Source organism: Bos grunniens, chromosome 11 (assembly GCF_055505025.1).
Source record: "Bos grunniens cultivar Pamir isolate PY7600 chromosome 11, Bosgru_T2T1.0, whole genome shotgun sequence".
In the NCBI taxonomy this organism is placed as follows: Eukaryota; Metazoa; Chordata; class Mammalia; order Artiodactyla; family Bovidae; genus Bos; species Bos grunniens.
Window position 1 is genome coordinate 47,358,244 of NC_141175.1, and position 19,994 is coordinate 47,378,237.

At 38.6% G+C, this 19,994-nt stretch overlaps 1 protein-coding gene across 1 annotated transcript; it reads left to right on the plus strand.

The window, feature by feature from the left end:
* The first annotated feature begins 4,993 nt into the window (after window positions 1-4,993).
* CCT4 (chaperonin containing TCP1 subunit 4) lies at window positions 4,994-17,581 on the plus strand. Its single transcript, XM_086326432.1, has 14 exons — window positions 4,994-5,244; window positions 7,677-7,729; window positions 8,192-8,281; window positions 9,206-9,314; window positions 9,917-10,059; window positions 11,179-11,300; window positions 11,645-11,777; window positions 12,706-12,845; window positions 14,305-14,401; window positions 14,482-14,592; window positions 14,686-14,816; window positions 14,975-15,209; window positions 17,043-17,156; window positions 17,385-17,581. Exons 1-14 carry the CDS (start codon window positions 5,100-5,102, stop codon window positions 17,397-17,399), a joined length of 1,638 nt encoding a protein of 545 aa, XP_086182558.1. The 5' UTR covers window positions 4,994-5,099; the 3' UTR covers window positions 17,400-17,581.
* Window positions 17,582-19,994: the final 2,413 nt, after the last annotated feature.

Here is a 19,994-nt window from a genome sequence, read left to right on the forward strand (position 1 = left end):
GCTTTGTCATTTCTAGCTAACTGGTCTACTCTTCACACTGATAAAAATGGTACAGTTTACCAAGCTTTAGAAGCCATTGAATTCAACCTTCCTACTTCATAGATGAGGAATATAAGACCCAGAGAACTTAAATGACTGCCCCAAGATTACACAGCTAGTCCAGAAAAACATCTACTTCTGCTCTATTGACTCTGCCAAAATCTTGACTGTGTGGATCACAAAAAACTGTGGAAAATTCTTAAAGAGATGGGAATACCAGACCACCTGACCTTCCTCCTGAGAAATCTGTATGCAGGTCAAGAAGCAAGAGTTAGAACTGGACATGGAACTGGTCGACAGAGGAGCCTAGTGGGCTGCCATCTATGGGGTTGCACAGAGTCGGACACGACTGAAGCGACTTAGCAGCAGCAGCAGCAAAATCACTGCAGATGGTGACTGTAGCCATGAAATTAAAAATATGCTTGCTCCTTGGGAGAAAAGCTATGACCAACCTAGATAGCATATTAAAAAGCAGAGACATTATCTTGCCAACAAAGGTCCATCTAATCAAAGCTATGGTTTTTCCAGTAGTCATGTATGGATACGAGAGTCGGAATATAAAGAAAACTGAGTGCCGAAAAATTGATGTTTTTGAACTGTGGTATTGAAGAATACTCTTGAGAGTCACTTGGACTGCAAGGAGATCAAACCAATCTCTCCTAAAGGAAATCAGTCCTGAATATTCATTGGAAGGACTGATGCAGAAGCTGAAACTCCAATACTTTGGCCACCTGATTCGAAGAATGGATTCATTGGAAAAGACCCTGATGCTGTGAAAGATTGAAGGCAGGAGGAGAAGGGGATGACAGAGGATGAGATGGTTGGATGGCATCTCCAACTGGAAGGACATGAGTTTGAGCATGCTCCAGGAGTTGGTGATGGAAAGGGAAGCCTGGCGTGCTGCAGTCCATAGGGTCGTAGAGTCAGACACAACTGAGCAACTGAACTGAACTGATATAGCAGAAATGGAACTCAAGCCAGAATTTTGAGCTCCCAAATTAATGCTATTCCCATCATCCTCATCATACTTTTTTGCATCATACTACACTAGTTGTTTTAACAAATAATTATAGTACATTTGAGGCTGCTGCTGCTGCTAAGTCGCTTCAGTCGTGTCCAATTCTGTACAACCCCATAGATGGCAGCCCACCAGGCTCCCCCATCCGTAGGATTCTTCAGGCAAGAACACTGGAGTGGGTTGCCATTTCCTTCTCCAATGCATGAAAGTGTAAAGTGAAAGTGAAGTCACTCAGTCATGTCAGACTCTTAGTGACCCCGTAGACTGCAGCCTACCAGGTTCCTCTGTCCATGGGATTTTCCAGGCAAAAACACTGGAGTGGGTTGCCACTGCCTTCTCCAATGTTTGAGGCTACACAGACATAATCTGATCCTTTGAAGAGAAATCAACCCTAGACTTATAGATCATGGAACACCTAAGAAGCTTCATCTTCTAGGGCTAGTGTCCTGAGTGAGAGTAAAATCTCCTAAGGATTACAGGATTAAGAACTATGAGTGGGTTGCCATTTCCTTCTCCAATGCAGAAAAGTGAAAGTGAAGTCGCTCAGTCGTGTCTGACTCTTAGCGACCCCATGGACTGCAGCCTACCAGGCTCCTCCGTCCATGGGATTTTCCAGGCAAGAGTACTGGAGTAGGATGCCATTCTCTTCTCCAATCATCAGAGAAAGGCACACTAATCATTAGAGATATGCCAACCAAAACCACAACGAGCTATCACCCCTTACCTGTCGGAATGCTAGCAGCAAAAAGAACACAAATTACAAATATTGGCAAAAATATTGGTGAGAAGGTAAACTGGTATAGCCACCGTCGAAAACAGCATAGAAGATTCTCAAAAAATGAAAAAATAGAACTACCGTATGAGCCAGCAATTCCATTCCTCAGTATATATCTGAAAAAACTGAAAACACTAACTCCAAAAGATATATGCACCCCAATGTTTATAGTAGCATTATTTACAACAGTCAAGATATGGAAGCAACCTAAGTGTCCATCAACAGATAAATGGATTAAGAAAAGGTGGTATATATACACAATGGAATCCTACTCAGCCATAGGAAGAATGAAATTCCCTCATTTGCAACAATATGGATGGATCCGGAGACTATCATGCTAAGTGAAATTAGTCAGAGAGAGATAAATACTATATGTTATCACTTATGTGAGGGACTCTAAAAAATAAAACCGGTGAATGAATATAATAAAACAGAAACAGACTCATAAATATAGGAGGGAAAAAAAAACCAAATACTAGTGGTTACCCGTGCAGAGAGGGAAAGGGGCTGGAAAGAGATGCAAGACAGGGGTGCTGCTGTTCAGTCACTCAGTTTCGTTCGACTCTTTGTAACCCCATGGACTGCAGCAGGACAGGCTTCCCTGTCCATCACCAGCTCCCAGAGCTTGCTCAAATTCAGGTCCATCCAGTCAGTGATGCCATCCAACCATCTTGTCCTTTGTTGTCCTCTTCTCCTGCCTTCAATCTTTAAGGGATTTAAAAAGCTACACGGATTATGTTATACATACACTGAAGAATAGCAAGGAGAGATAAGAAAGCCTTCCTCAGTGATCAATTCAAAGAATTAGAGGAAAACAATAGACTGGGAAAGACTAGAGATCTCTTTAAGAAAATTAGAGATACCAAGGGAACATTTCACGCAAAGATGGCCACAATAAAGGACAGGAACAGTATGGAACTAACAGAAGCAGAAGATATAAAGAAGAGGTGGCAAAAATAGAGAGAAGAACTACACACAAAAAAAATCTTCATGATCCAGATAACCACTATGGTGTGATCACTCACCTAGAGCTAGACATTCTGGAATTCGACATCAAATGGGCCTTAGGAAGCATCACTACAAAGCTAGTGGAGGTGATGGAATTCCAGTTGAGCTACTTCAAATCCTAAAAGATGATGCTGTGAAAGTGCTGCACTTAATATGCCAGCAAATTTGGAAAACTCAGCAATGGCCACAGGACTGGAAAAGCCCAGTTTTCATTCCAATCCCAAAGAAGGGCAATGCCAAAGAATGTTTAAACTACCGCACAATTTCACTCATCTCACATATTTCACTCATCTCACATGCTAGTAAAGTAATGCTCAAAATTCTCCAAGCCAGGCTTCAACAGTACATGAACCATGAACTTCCAGATGTTCAAGCTGGATTTAGAACAGGCAGAAGAACCAGAGATCAAATTGCCAACATCCGCTGGATCATCGAAAAAGCAAGAGAGGCCCAGAAAAACTTCTGCTTTATTGATTACACCAAAGCCTTTGACTGTGTGGATCACAACAAACTGTGGTAAATTCTGAAAGAGATGGGAATACCAGACCACCTGACCTCCTGAGAAATCTGTATATAGCTCAAGTAGCAACAGTTAGAACCGGACATGGTACAACAGACTGGTTCCAAATCCAGAAAAGAGTACGTCAAGGCTGTGTATCCTCACCCTTATTTTACTTATGTGCAGAGTGCATTATGTGAAATGCTGGACTGGATGAAGCACAAGCTGGAATCAAGATTGCCGGGTGAAATGTCAATAACCTCAGATAGGCAGAGGACACCACACTTATGGCAGAAAGCAAAGAACTAAAGAGCCTCTTGATGAAAGTGAAAGAGCAGAGTGAAAATGTTGGCTTAAAACTCAATCAGAAAACTAAGATCATGGGATCTGGTCCCATCACTTCATGGCAAATAGGGAAACAATGGAAAGAGTGACAAAATTTTATTTTGTGGGGGGGGGGGGTGCTCCAAAAATCACTGTAGATGGTGACTGCAGCCATCAAATTAAAAGACGTTTGTTTCTTGGAAGAAAAGAAGAAAGTGAAGTCGTTCAGTAGTGTCCGACTCTTTGCAATCCCATGGACTGGGGTCTACCAGGCCTCTCTGTCCATGGGATTTTCCAGGCAAGAGTACTGGAGTGGGTTGCCATTTCCTTCTCCAGGGGATCTTCCTGACCCAGGGATCGAACCCAGGTCTCCTGCACTACAGGAAGACGCTTTTCCCTCTGAGCCACCAGGGAAGCCAACCTAGACAGCATATTAAAAAGTATAAATATTACTTTGCCAACAAAGGTCCCTCTCTTCAAAGCTATGGTTTTTCCAGTAGTCCTGTATGGATGTGAGAGTTGGGCTATAAAGAAAACTGAGCGCCGAAGAACTGATGCTTGTTAAAACTGTGGTGTTGGCAGACTCTCGCGAGTCCCTTCGACTCCCTGATGCTGGGAAAGATTGAAGACGGAAGAAGGGGACGACTTAAGATTAAATGATTGGATGGCATCACCGACTCAATGGGACTGAGTTTGAGTAAACTCCGGGAGTTACTGGTGATGGACAAGGAAGCCTGACGTGCTGCCGTCCATGGGATCCCAAAGTGTCGGACACAACTGAGCGACTGAATTGAACAACCAGATCTCTTTTCCGACTCGCTTTCAAAACGAATAGAACTGAATAAAATACAGGTCTGTTCTCAGTCTTGTCCGACTCTGCGACTCCCTGGACTGTAACCCACCAGGTTCCTCTGCCCATGGATTTTCTCCAGGTAAGAATACTGGATTGGGTCGCCATTTCCTTTTCCAAAAACACAAGTCTACCGCCGGCAAAAACCCCACCCACCAGGGAGTGACTCTTCCAACTACAGTTAACAGAGGGGTCCTCAGGCCCGAGGAGGGGTTAGTGGGGAGATGTGGTGTCCCGACACCAGCCTTTACAATGGCAGGTGGGCCTTTCTGCCTCCCTCGAGCTCACTCAGCGCGCCCCCGGCCCAAAGGACCCCGGCCCAAAGGACCCCGGCCCAAGAGCCCCGGCCAGCCCCCAGGTCCTCGGCGCTGGCCCCCTCACCCGGCGCGCGGCGGGCAGTCTGTGACGTCACGGCCGCGCCGCGCCTCCAGGAAGGACCCCTTCTCCGGCTCCTCCTCCTCCCGGCGCCGGCGCCGCTTTCTGGAAGGTTCGTGAAGGCGGTGGGCGCTTACGGTTGCTCCCTGGTCAGCCTCAATCCGCGTCCATCCGTCCTTCCCAAGCTCACGCAGACCCATCAAAGGTTGCCATGCCCGAGAACGTAGCACCCCGGACCGGGCCGCCCGCCGGGGCTGTCGGGGCTGCCGGGGCTGCCGGCGGCCGCGGGAAGAGCGCCTATCAGGACCGCGATAAGCCGGCCCAAATCCGCTTCAGCAACATCTCCGCAGCCAAAGGTATCGCTCCCCGGCTTGAGCCGCGGCCCGCCGGGCCTGACTGTGCACTCTCACCCCCAGCCTTGGGTGGGCTGTTCGTTCATTGATCCGCTTTGGGCCTCTTATAGAACAAGCTAGTGCAGGGTTCCTCCTTCCTGCCGTTATTCTCGACCCCGAGTATGGAAGCCTTTGGACTGGCCCCATTCTGCGTCTTAGACGCCCATAATTTTCCGTCCCGGAGCGTGCTGCTTTCATCATACTTAAGAAAGCAGCCGGGGCCCTTATGCAGCGGTTTACTCTTATAATGTTTGTATGATACTCTTCAGTCTTTTTGTTTTTATTAAAATAGGGAAATACTTTTCTGGGGGCAGCTATTGAATTGGGGTAAACTCTCCGCGCCTTAAATTGGGGCGGGGTCCATTGTACTCGGGGGGTGGGAAACCGACCGACCCACCTTGTTTGAGAGTAATTACGAGGCTGCGTTGAGCTTTGATATCGTCTCTGCACGTACAGCCAGCAGATGGAGAAGAGTTTGGCTTTTGGTGGAATTCAAGAAGTCCTGGGTGTCGTTCAGTTACGTTACTTCGTGCCTTTGTGACCTTTAACCGAGGTTTTCTTCCCTATAAAATTGAGGATGGAAAAGTTCGCTTAAAAAAAATTTGTGAAGATTAAGAGACGTCGGGTTGAATGTGAAGAGTCTAGAAGCAAAAGTGAGAACAGGGCCTTAGAGTTCTTGCCCGTTATGTGTTTGAGTACAGGGAGTAGTTCATTTGGGTTAGAGCATCAGGTGCCGAAAGAAACGAGAGGGGAGATCGGAAAGGTAGAGTGGGGCCCGATCTTAAAGGCCTGGTGTCCTTTGTTGTTGTTCTGGAAAGGGTTTAACACGACTCTCTCAGCTGCAGATTGTTTTTCAATATAATGAAATAATAGCTACCTTGGAGGGTTGCTGTAAGGCTTAAATAAGAAAGCATATGAGGAGCCAGGTGTATATATATATGTATACATAGAGTACAGCCTTAAAGATATTTGAGGTTATCTGTCCAGGGGACTGAGGGTATGGTGCTGCTGGTGCTGCTACTGCTGGGAAAAACCAGGTACACTGAAGGAAGGATGGTGGAAGACGAGAGAATAGGTTCTGGTTCAGGCTTAAATGAGTTGAGGATGTCAGAATGACTACATGATAAATTTAGGAGTCGTTTGAAAGTTCAAGAGAGTCTTTACCAGGAAATCAAAGTTGTTTGATAGTTATCTAGAGACCATAATTGAAGCTTAGATTTATTTCATTAGAAACAAGGTGTTAGGTAAATTCTGGTGCCATGTTGGGGGGCTGGAAAAGCTATAGAATATGGTAGATTTTCAACAAACAAGGTAACAGGATGGGATGTTTACTTCGGCAAATTTGGAAACATCTCTGCACAGAGAATTGAAATTGGACAAGAGAGGAATGCATATAGGAAGAAAAGGCCACTTACTTGTAAACCTGACCCTTACATCTGAAGTGAGGAGAGCTCCTGGAACATACTAGACTGTCCAAGTCAAACAGAACCCTACAGACTGGTGGGAAAAAGCTGTTGCCAGATGCATCTTTAGTGTAATTCGTGGAGCCAGTTTTCTCTTTGGTTGACAATGTCAAAACAACACACACACACAAGTAGTTGTGGTAGTTCTAGTACTATTCAGCACAAGTCATTTAACAGATAATACTGTGTACTACATAGTATGTTAAACTTCACTTTTGAGGAGGTGGTCGGCAAAAATTTTATTTTTTGAATAGTGTGCCTTTCTAGAGGCTTCCTGTAGATGACTGTAAAGGTGTTCTTAAAGTGAATTGGTCTGCTTGTAGCATCGTTGCCATGTGGGTCCACTAAAATCACCTAAAAGAGTAATTAATGATGGCTGAATAATTAGGAAATGCAGCCCCCAATTATGAAATAATTAAGTAGAATATTTTTTAAACTATACCAAATATTTTCTTATAATCTTTTTAAGATTATGTATTGTTAACACAACCTACTGAAAGCATTATTCTAGTTGTGGAATATACAAAAGCAAATAGGGCTGTAGAATATACTAGGAGATCTAGCTTGTCCTGTTATTGCTGCTTGTTTTGTTTCAGAAAATGGGGAAGGTAATGCAGTCCTCATTGAGAGCACATGACTTAAGTTATATTGATATTTATAGGAGGATTAGGTGACTTCAAAATGTATTCTACCATATGTGCAGGGTACAAAGGCTACGTATAGTGACGTTAGCAACAAAAAGTGAAGTGTCATACAATTAAAGGAGTAAAATATTTCTGTGTTCAGTAGATTTTTAGGTATAGAATTTTCTTTAGCAAACAGTGAATTGTTACGCACCATATTTTAATAAGGACAAAATGATGATTTGCGGGTAGAAGAAATGCTTTGCTCGTTAAAGAGTCTTGGTTTCTTTTTTCCCCCCCACATTTACAGCTGTTGCTGATGCCATTAGAACAAGCCTCGGACCAAAAGGAATGGATAAAATGGTAAAAGGCTCAATCATCCATTACTTATTGAGTACTACTGTGCCTACTGCAAGCTCTCTAGAGGGTTAAGATGTGCTGTTTAAAAAGTAAAGTGTTAGAAAGTCTTTGAGAGTTCAGAAAGGGGTAGATTACTTTGGGATGAACGGGACCTAGTTATAATTCATATTTTATGATGATTCTTTATAATATCTTTTGTATCCCTTTTTTAGTGTCTTAGTTCCTTCACTTTTAAGTAGGAAAAAACCCAGGTATTTCACTTGTAAACTGGGACTATTACTGCATGTTCTTAATCATGACACCAAGGTAAGGGAAAACAATTTGAAATTAAGCATTATGCAAACATAAGTTAACTTCTGTACAAGAAGTATTAAAATTAGTAGAGCTTTTAGGGTTTCACATTAATACTGGATAAAGAAAAAAAATTTTTTGAAATAACAACCTTTAAAAAACTATACTTTGCAGATTCAAGATGGAAAAGGTGATGTGACCATTACAAATGATGGTGCCACCATTCTGAAACAAATGCAGGTGTTACATCCAGCAGCCAGAATGGTAAGTGTAATTTTTAGGCGAGAGTTTTTTGGTTTTCTTTAAGTATGTTATTTGATATTCGGTAAACAGTTAAATTTGTTTTATTTGATCACATGGTAAGTTTAAACATGGTGAAAGTTTTTCTTTTTTATGCTAATCAGGCATATTTTTAGGATATGTTGTATCCCTAGCATTATGTTCTTTGTTGAAAATCATAATAAAACATAATTCTCCTTTTCCACAGCCACGTGCCTCACATATAAAGAATAGAGAAAAAAATTGTACTGTTGAAAAAAAATTTGTACCAATTATTCAGTGGGTGTTAGCTGAAAGTAGAATTTTAATTGTTTGCAAAATAAATCTTGTGTTTAAACTTCCCATGATATTTATTTTTAAAAATAATTTTTAATTCAACTACAAATCATAATGGTGATTCTAGTGTCAAGTGAGTCAAACTATCAGCAAAAACAAATTCCTTAGAAATTCCTGTTAAAAAATCCCTTTTGATTAGGTGAAGGTGACTGAAAATGAGTCAGGTTCTGCTTCATGCAGGGTCAGTTTAGATAAACTTGGCCAAGGATTTCAAACTAACAATCTCCTCTCATCTGAATCCTGCACTTTATAGCTTCTCAATATACAGAGTGCCCCTAGTTCTTTTAAGTAGTGGCAAGAAAAAACAACCCGTAGTCTGAACTATAAATCATAATATAGCTTCTTATAAAGTGTGTAAGTAGAATTTTGCATGCCACAAATATATAGGTCATCATTTTTAAATCAAACCAAGGTGGACAAAAAATCAGAAGAAAAGTATATTGACTCTTACAGTGCTGATAATCAAGATCTATAAGTGAACATGATGTGAATCTCACTGATGTAAAGTAAGATGTTATTGGGTTCTCATGAACCAGTTCTTACTGAGCGACTTGACATGTTCTGTTCACCCAGCTGGTGGAGCTGTCCAAGGCTCAGGATATAGAAGCAGGAGATGGCACCACATCAGTGGTCATTATTGCTGGCTCTCTTTTGGATTCCTGTACCAAGCTTCTTCAGAAAGGTGGGTAGGACATAAGACATGCTTTATTACTGAAGAAAGGCAAAAGTTATTAAGTAATATGAGATTAACAATTTAATTTGAAACAGCTAATTTTGCTATGTTTATCATGTGAATTAAAAACTTTTTTTTTTGCTTCTGGATCTCCCCCCACCCCACCCCACCCCACCCCTGGCTTTCCTACTTTGTTTTGAATGGAACTTCATAAAATTTTGCTTTTAAGAAATGACTGGTTGGTGGTGGTACTAAACAGGCTATAGATGAGAAACTGTGATTTCGGAGAGAAAGTAAGGATTCTTGTCTTGGTACATACTGCCTAAATGTAGTTGTGATTCCTCAGTCACTTACTATGATGTAGATTTATAGAATCTTTGTAAAGTAAAAAAATGGTTTTAGTCTTAAGTATCACATAGTATGTAATTTATCTATTTCAAATTAAATAGAAATAAATTATTAGACATATTAGCAGTTAAAGTTATTTGAACCATTATTAAGAATAATTTAAAATTTGACTGCATTGATGTTGTAATGAACAAATTTTAAGTCATGTCAAGTATGAAGTTTATCTGTTATTATTAAATTAACTACCCTTTCACAAATGACAGGGATTCATCCCACCATCATTTCTGAGTCATTCCAGAAGGCTTTGGAAAAGGGCATTGAAATCTTGACTGACATGTCTCGACCTGTGGAACTGAGTGACAGAGAAACTTTGTTAAATAGTGCGGCCACTTCATTGAACTCAAAGGTGAGACAAGCACAATGCGATCATTGTAAAAGTACAGTTAAGTTCATCAGGAACTGCAGCTCTTATTCTGTGGTTTTTGATGCTGTGGTTTTTCATGCTGTATAGTTCATAAATATTAACTCTCAAGAGTGGGTAACTAAACTAATTTGCATAACTGAATTAGTTCAAGTAAAATTAACTCACATCAAGGCTTTTAGGTAAGTTGATTTTACAGATGGGAAAAGAAAGTGAAGTTAAATAACTTATCCAAGACCCACTAATGAAAGGTAGAGATGAGACTTGAACCCCAGATAGGGCTGCCCATCATGGTCCATCTCTTAACCATGTTGCTATTTTTTTTTTTTTTAATCAAATATAAAGCATTAATGTTAGTTTCTTAGAAGCTCATGTCACCTATTCTCTATTATGTTGTGTGTCACATGCCCACTCCATTCTTTTTCCTTTTCATCAGTATTATTTAAATGTTAAGTGGAAATCTAGATCGTATTAGTGACATTAAGTAATAGTGTTGGTAAATGTCCCCAGAACTAATTTAGACAGAATATCATAATGGTTATAAGCATTGGTCATAGAGCCTAGACTGCTTGGGTTCAGTGCCGGCTCCACTTAATTAAGCTGTATGTTTTAGGTTTTTCATTGGAAGATTGAGTATATGAATGTAAAGTGTTAAAGCTACTGCATGACATAGAATTCATGCTCACTATGTTCTAACCATTACCTATTTTTATCAGCCTCTCAGTAATAGGGGTGCACATAAAAAACATCTGATCATAAATTCAGTTTAAGTACAAAACCTCAGCATAAAATTGTTCTTTTGGATTTCCTGTTGAATTACTAGGTAATCTAGTCAGTCCTGACTATTAATAAAAGAGGAATGCAAACATATATTTTTATATGGAGACAGTCAAACTTGAGTGGAAAAGATAGTTTATATGTAATGTTTTCTTACATGTACTCCATGTGTGTCCTAAATCACCTCAGTTGTGTCTGACCCTTGTTCTCCACCCCACTCAAAAAAGTAATTGAGATTACTTCTTTTAATATCTTTATCATTAAAGAACTGGGACTTTCTCTGTTACAACATTTTATGACACTAACTTTTTTTCTTTTTAATACTAGGTTGTGTCTCAGTATTCAAGTCTTCTTTCTCCAATGAGTGTAGATGCAGTGATGAAAGTGATTGACCCAGCCACAGCTACTAGTGTAGATCTTAGAGATATTAAAATAGTTAAGAAGCTTGGGTAAGCATCTCTAATTATAACTTTAATAAAAAATAATTTTCAAAGTAAACATAAGCTGTTTCAAAAATAGTTAAATGAAAAATGTAGATGATAGTCACGTAAGTTTAGTTGTTTTGTTTTCATGACAGCTGATATTAATGTGGAAGTTTGAAGAATTAGTTTTTATTCCCTAGTGATGGCAGAGCAGTAGTGTGATCAGAGAGGTTCAGGAATGGGCCATTAATAAATATGAGTGAGGTTGAAGCACATTTTATCAGGCTGATGATTTTTTATCTGTTTTCAGTCTGTTAAACTTGGAGATTTCCCTCCCCTCTTAACTGTCTCTTCATTTTCTTTTTTCTTAGTGGGACAATTGATGATTGTGAGTTGGTGGAAGGTCTGGTTCTTACTCAAAAGGTAGCAAATTCTGGCATAACCAGAGTTGAAAAGGCCAAGATTGGGCTTATTCAGTTCTGCTTATCTGCTCCCAAAACAGATGTAAGTAAAACCAAATGATTCCTTAGGTGTTTGACTTTCTAATAACAAAGATTTTTGCTGATTATTATAAAAATAGAAAATGCTGATATTAATACTAGTGATAGAAAGCAAGGATTTAAAAATAATTAGTAAAATCAAGACAAATGTATAAAATATTGGATGCCACATGTGATAAATTTAATTTCAGTTGGCTGTTTATTGAAATTGAGCATTGACTTCTCAAATGAAGACAGTCATAAGGATATGTATGAAACAGTAAAACTAGGCTATGTGTAAGAGGGATTTCCAGATCTTTGTCTTTATGTTTGCATAGTAGAACTTTAAACCAGCTTATTGTTTTTATTCCAAAAAGGTGATTTTTTAATTTAACACATTAAATCTCTTAGTGATAAGTACTATTCCCTGAAGGAGTGGCTGATCTTTGTCACCTGATTTCAGGTTTGCTCTCATTTCATATTGTATTAGCATATAGGTTGAGTCGTTTGTTTCCCAAATTTTAACCCATATAAAAATCAGTGTTCTTTTATAGGTCTTAAATACTATAGTACTTGTCTTTAGTAATTGCTTTCAGCATATCAATGTTTTTTAACCATAGAGTAAAAGATGCAATTGAAGTTATTTCAGTAACATGTAAGTTTTCATGAGGAGAATTGACATATCCATGAAATAGGATGATCATTTTTACATTTAATGATTTCCAAAACATTGTAAAAAATACCAGTAAGGTGTATAGCTAAAAATATAAAACCTGAGTTATATTTCATGTATATTCATTTTTCTAGACTTTTTCTGTGTGTGTCCATGTAATACCTAGTTTGATGTGATTTTCGTTAGATTTATATTGTGCATAATATTTTCATTAAAATTCTCATTTTTTGCTTAAGAACTCTTAAAATCCAAATTATTAATATGTTCTTTTTCTGAACAGATGGACAATCAAATAGTGGTTTCTGACTATGTTCAAATGGATCGAGTGCTAAGAGAAGAGAGAGCTTATATTCTAAATTTAGTGAAGCAAATTAAAAAAACAGGATGTAATGTTCTTCTCATACAGAAGTCTATTCTAAGGTATAGGGCATTTTATTTTGTTCATCTCTTAACAATAATTGATTTTGGATCCCTTCTAGCAGTTTTTAAGAAGCATTAGGGGTGTGTTAAACCACTAGAAATCTGGAACAGATTTGCATTTTAGGCCATTGTTGTATTCTGGTAAATGATCTAAAGTGAGTTTCCTTCTTGTTAATGATAATTTAAGTGTGGGATATATGTCCTTCTTGACCAAGATCCTTACTATCAAGTAAAAAGGTACGTAATATAGCTAAAATTTTAGAGGTATTTATTTAAAGTGAAGTTGCTCAGTCGTCTCCAACTCTGCGATCGCATGGACTATAGGCTACCAGATTCCTCCGTCCATGGGATTTTTCCAGGCAAGAATACTGGAGTGGGTTGCCATTTCCTTCTCCAGGAGATCTTCCCAACCCTGAAATTGAAGGCAGATGCTTTACCGTCTGAGCCACCAGGGAAGTTCTTTATTTAAAGGGCCATGCAATAGTTTGTCTTGAAATTTTAGCAAGTTCTTTTGGGGGTAATGTTGGATAGTCCACGGATTGAAAGAATTCTCCAAAGTTTGAACTGATGCCTTTTTGAAGAAACTGATGTTTCAGTGTAGACACATTCTCATGTACTCTATATGTTATGCCAGAAAGTATTGTGGATCTCTTGATATAGACACCTTGTTGAAGAGTTGGAGTACCTGGTTCTAAATTCAAGTTATGTAATAGCTAGTAACTTGTAGTAAATTGCTTTCAAAACTCAGTTTACTTATCTGTAAAACAAGGATACTGATATCTACCCTTCAGTATCAGGGTTGTTGGGGTGCAGGGGTCATTCAGATAGTTTGTGTAAACGTGTAAATTTGTGGGGTCTTAAACATAATTTGATGGAGAAGGCAATGGCACCTGACTCCAGTACTCTTGCCTGGAAAATCCCATGGACAGAGGAGCCTGGTAGGCTGTAGTCCATGGGGTCGATAAGAGTCAGACACAACTGAGCGACTTCACTTTCACTTTTCACTTTCATGCATTGGAGAAGGAAATGGCAACCCACTCCAGTGTTCTTGCTTGGAGAATCCCAGGGACGGGGGAGCCTGTTGGGCTCCGTCTATGGGGTCACACTGAGTCGGACATGACTGAAGTGACTTAGCAGTAGCAGCAAACATAATTTACCATGATACTTAATTCTAAATTCATGAAGTATTAATTGTTAACTATCAGAAGAATGATGACAATTGCTTTTGTGTGTTTTACAAGTGCTATTGGAATACATTTTAAATATTATCCTTTAGAAATCTTATTTAAGAATTTTGAGCTCATAAACTTGGTCAAGCTATTTAAAGCATCTCCTTTCACAAATAACTAAATAATTGGCCATTTAAATGATAGTAAAATTACGGAAAACCCTAAGGAGTTAAATAGCAGAATTTCTGTTCCAAACCAGTATTGACATAATCACTGTTTCTGTATTTTAGAGATGCTCTTAGTGATCTTGCATTACATTTCCTGAACAAAATGAAGATAATGGTGGTAAAGGATATTGAAAGAGAAGACATTGAATTCATTTGTAAGGTAAAATATTCTTTATCTGTATATGTGAAAATGTTCACTAGTCAGACGTCTGAGTTTGTGAATGTGACTGTTATTCCCAGACGATTGGAACCAAACCAGTTGCTCATGTTGACCAGTTCACTGCTGACATGCTGGGATCTGCTGAGTTAGCTGAGGAGGTCAGCTTAAATGGTTCTGGCAAACTGATCAAGGTAACTATTAAAATTAAGTTTCTATTTGCTTGGGATTTGGGTTTTTTTTTTTAATCCTTCAAATAACCTAATTCCAGAGTTTGTTTACTAAAGATTACAGGCTGTGCAAGCCCTGGAAAAACAGTTACAATTGTTGTTCGTGGTTCTAACAAATTGGTGATTGAAGAAGCTGAGCGCTCTATCCATGATGCTCTCTGTGTTATTCGCTGTTTAGTGAAGAAGAGGTAATATTACTAAGTAACGTTTTGCCGTATTTTGATTATTAAGATTTTATATTTTAAAGATTTTTAGTATTATTAAAACTTTAAAGAGTATTAAGCTTTTAAATAAATTATTATTTCTGTCAGATAAAATAAACTAAAAATACACTTGTGAATTTCAGAGCTCTTATTGCAGGAGGTGGTGCTCCAGAAATAGAGTTGGCCCTACGGTTAACTGAATACTCACGAACATTGAGTGGTATGGAATCCTACTGCATTCGTGCTTTTGCAGATGCTATGGAAGTCATTCCATCTACACTAGCTGAAAACGCTGGCCTGAATCCCATTTCTACTGTAACAGAACTAAGAAACCGGCATGCTCAGGGAGAAAAAACTACAGGCATTAATGTCCGAAAGGTAGTAATTTAAACTTTGGTTACTGCAGAAAATGTTGATTAATAAAAAATACTGAAAGCTTCATAATTGTCTGTGGAATGAAAAAGGCTTTGTAATTAAAAATAGAGTAACCTTCAATTTGGATACAAAACCTGCAGGTTAGTTAATGTATGCTAATGAGTGAAAATGAAGATGATGTCTTAAGTGAGAAATAGTATTTTGTTCATTAACCCTGCCATTTTATGATTGTACAACTTTAAATCTGTGCTTCCGTTTTCTTGGTTGTAAAAACAGGGATTATTATAGTTCCCTCATAGGCCTGTGAGGATTAAAGTTTAAAATGAAAGTGAAGTCGCTCAGTCGTGTCCGACTCTTTGCGACCCCATGGACTATAGCCTACCACACTTCTCTGTCCATGGGATTTTCCAGGCAAGCGTACTGGAGTGGGTTGCCATTTCCTTCCCCAGAGGATCTTCCCAACCCAGGAATTGAACTTGGGTCTCCTGCATTGTAGGCAGATGCTTTGCCATTTGAGCCACCAGGGAAGTCACTAAATAGAAAGTTCTTAACAAAGACACCTGGTGTATAGTTAACCATTGCTGCTATTGTGAGCACCAGCCTGGTGTAGTTACATAGGGTAAACACACAGAACAGTAGTGATTTCTCCTGTTGTATTGTTTTATTAACGTCTCCTTTTATTGAGAAGACAGGTAACATGTAATGGGAAAAAATGGACAATACAAGGTGATTTTTTTTTTTTTTTTTTTTTTTAAGGTAGAAGCAGGTAGAATTCGAGGGCACTACCTGGTTAGGGAAAGTTTTAGGAAGCTGCAACTTTGGTAGGGGATAAAAAAGTGTCAAATGGGGAAGCAGTGATTTATAGGTAAGAGGGACCAAAAAAGTTAATTCATTTTGTCTAGAGCAGAGGTGATGTGTTGATCATATAATGGACTTTAAGATTGGAAAGATTGGATAAAAGCTAGAATGAAGAGTCCCTTGAGTTGTTGATGAATGGGTGGGGTGGCTGGGTGTTTGTTTGTTTTTTAATTCCAGTAGTTTTTGTGTATTTGTTTAAACCAAGAGACTAAGGTGATGGAAAGAGCATTTTAAGGAGGGAAGAATGGAGACAGGATTGCCTATTAAGACATCAGCAGTAATCCTAGGATAAAGGTGAGGGAATAGTGGCAGGAAGAATCTTAAAAGTGGAAAGCGAGAATGATGTGAAGGACCAGGTAGACTAGACTTGGCCAAATTCAGAATTAGGAATCAGATGATTTAAATTTCATTACTTTTTTCTTTAATTGAGATACTTGATTTAGAGTGTTAGTTTTGAGGGCTTCCCTGGTGGCTCAGCGGTAAAAAAATCTGCCTGCCTGTGCAGGAGACATGGGTTCGATCCCTGGGTTAGGAAGATCCCCTGATGAAGGAAATGACAACCCACTCCAGTATGCTTGCCTGGAAAAATCCCATGGACAGAGGAACCTGGTAGGCTATAGTCCATGGGGTCTCAAAGAGTCAGACAAGACTGAGCAACTCAACAAGTTCCAGGTATATAGCAAAAAAAATCTTAAAATTTTTAATAACTATATCATCTACTTAATTTTTGCCAGGAATTTTAAAAGATACAAAGAATTGTTTTGGAGTTCAGATTGGGAGAGTCTAGCGTTAATTCAGTTTTTCCAGATTTTAGTTGAAAAACAGCCTATAACTTGGGGAAATGCTTAGTAGAAAGTACCTGACTTTGACTAGACTACAGGAAAACTAAGTTTGAAAGGCTTTGAGGTTTACTGGTAACAGTGTAGTTGGTAATGTGTATCATTACAAATACTAAAAGCAACTTGTACTGGTTTGCAGGGTGGTATTTCCAACATACTGGAGGAACTGGTTGTCCAGCCTCTGTTGGTTTCAGTCAGTGCACTGACTCTAGCAACTGAAACTGTCCGGAGCATTCTGAAGATTGATGATGTGGTAAGTATATACAGGTTGTGAATTTCCTACAAGGGCAGAAAGGCATATTTTTGAGGAGTTGGGGTGGGAGCAGTAAATGTTGTTAGTTTGCTAGTCACGAGGGTGAAAACAGTTCATATGTCTAGTATTTTCTCACCTATAAAAATAGGGAAGTTTGGATAACCACCTTAAACATCTTCCATCCTTAAAATTGTGTCCTTAGAGATTCTGAAATTTTTCTCTTTTCAGGTAAACACTCGGTAATCTGGTTAACATTGTCTGACTGGCACCATCATGACCACTAATGGTGCAGCTGGAGTGGAAGAGCACCTTGGCATTCCTTTGGAAGATTGTTATGAATTTCTGGGCCTGGTCTTCCAGTTGGCATTTGCTTGAAATTGTATTGACACAGTTTAATGAAAATATTAAACACATGGTTTCAAAAAGCAGATTAATTTATTGCTCTATACTCTGCATTATTCCCACTCTCTCCTAAATTCTGTTATTTCTGATTGACTAGAAATCTGTGAGGAGAGAAAAAAGGAGCTAACATTTGCCTGTTAAAGTGAAGGACTTAATGCTGGGTACTCTTAAGTTTTGTGTTAGGTTGTGGTTTTTTGTTGTTTTTCTCTTTTTTGGCTGCATGGCATGTGGGATCTTACTTCCCCGACCAGGGATCAAACCCACACTCCCTGTATGGGCAGCAAAGAATCTTAAACACTGGACTGCCAGGGAAGTCTCCAGTTTTGTGTTTATTGATAGAAGTATTGAGAAGGAAAAATGGCCCAATATGCTCATCACCCTGATAACCCCCCATTTTCAGTAATACATATGCGGTTTGAAAAGTTAACAGTACAGAAAGAGTGAACAATGAAAGTTTTTCTCATTCTTATCCCATTTTCTAAGAACCACTGTTGTGTGTATTGGGATTCCTTCTAAAAATAAAAATATGCATATATGTAGCAAATTTTGTTTGTATAAGTAAGTCTTTTCTCAGTGGTTTAAAACATCTTAGTCTTACACCAAGAGTATTATAAAATTTAACTAGTTCTGTCCTTGTTTTAGTCACCATGTAGTCAACTTGGCACACATTCTATATATAGCTTAGTGGTCTTTTTTTAACTTGTCAAGCACTCCTTTATAAACGCTTTCATGGCTTTTGATTGCCTTTGGATAAAGGCCAGACCTTTAAGGTGGATCACAAATTGAGCCTTAAATCCGTGATTACTCTCATCATCTTTTGTATTATATATAAAGAGTATTATGAAAGCAGTGGATGGAGGGGGGGACTCCTAAAGGTTTTGGAGAACTTCAGCCAATCAGTATGAAGTTCCTTTGTATCTGATAACTCCAGTAGTTAATTAAAATGACTAATCTGATAAGTGGTAAATTCAGATAAGTCTTTGGATAGTCTGGAATTTAATAATTCAGTAATTATTTCTCTTTTTGGTGGGTATTAGGACCTTGCTGTTGGAAAAGAATCATTTTATAGCTGCCATAAAACAATGTTGTATAATGTAAAAACTTTTAAGTCAAAATACTTTAGCCAGAATTTTTCATATTGGAACTTTTAAGAGTTATTCAGCACCCTTATGTGTGTCTGTGTCTTAGGCTATACCTGTATATCTAAATATGTTTAAAAATTTGTAAAAGGAATGCTAACAAGACAAATGTTAGTCATTAAGTTTGATGTAAATTAAGCCACTATTTAGGGTTTGATTGGGTTTTACAAGTTTATAAAATTTATAAAGTTAATGTTTTCCGAAGCAGTGGTGGTGCTTTGTCACTGAAAGGCCAAATGACAAAACTCAAAAATAGTGGTCTGATTCAGTTAGATAATTCTAAAGCAATGAAAGGAAAATTATCCTGTTAAATATTTAAGAGGTATGCTTTGAAATAGGAATGATGACTATCCTAATGAGACAAAGGTTTTGCATACTTTTTTCCTCTTGAGTACTATTTATTTTTTCACTCTCATTTTTATTTTTTTGGCCACACCCCGTGGCTTGTGGGATCTTAATTGCCAGACCAGGGAACTCAGGCCCATAGCAGTGAAATCGCTGAGTCCTAACCACTAGACAGGCAGGGAATTCCCACCCTAGCTTTTCATTAAAAAACAGTTTACAGAACAGTATGAACACCCTATACCCTCGAACTATTGACATTTTACCATAGAAGTCAGTTCTATAATACGATGTATCCTTAAAAATCTTGGTACGCAAAATTTTGCAATAGAAACCACAGGGCTTAGAGAAGAAATGTGGTTGGAGACAACCCCAAGACTTCATCAACAACACAAAAGGAACCTGATCAAATAGTTAACAAACAGTAATTGGTTAAGAATTACATTTACATGCCACTTGAAAAAACACCAGAAAATTGAAGTGGCTGTTGGAGCTAATGTCATTGCAAAGTAGTAGAAGGAGGGTTATATGAAACCTAGGTTGCAACACTGGATGTGTTGAGTTTGGCTTATAAAGGTTAATGTCTTTAACCTTTTAACAGTTTTTTTGAGGTGTGTGTGCAGTTTCGTGTGTCATGGGGCAGTTTGATTCAGATGGATGCATTTTTGTGTATTCACATTTTTCTTGAAATCAAGCAAATGTGAAACGATGTTGCTGAAGTCACTTCCCACTTTAAAATTTCTTGTGTTTTGATGGTTTTGACTATAATGTATCTTAGGTGTAGATCACTTTTTAAGTTTATTGAGCTTTTTAAAGGTACAGATTAATAGCTTTTCCATCAATATTGCTGAATTAAGATAAGGATCAAAGGTTCAGATACACTGAGTGGCTAGAAGTTGTAGAACAGAGTACTAGAAAATGAAGCTCTACAGAAATAGTTCCCAGAGATGTGTAG

Excerpts from the sequence above, each read along its gene's own strand:
- CCT4 (XM_086326432.1), top strand. The coding sequence starts at position 5,100 with ATGCCCGAGAACGTAGCACCCCGGACCGGGCCGCCCGCCGGGGCTGTC. Across the intron at positions 10,060-11,178 it reads CCACTTCATTGAACTCAAAG|GTTGTGTCTCAGTATTCAAG; the intron begins GTGAGACAAGCA and ends TTTTAATACTAG. Across the intron at positions 12,846-14,304 it reads ATACAGAAGTCTATTCTAAG|AGATGCTCTTAGTGATCTTG; the intron begins GTATAGGGCATT and ends TCTGTATTTTAG.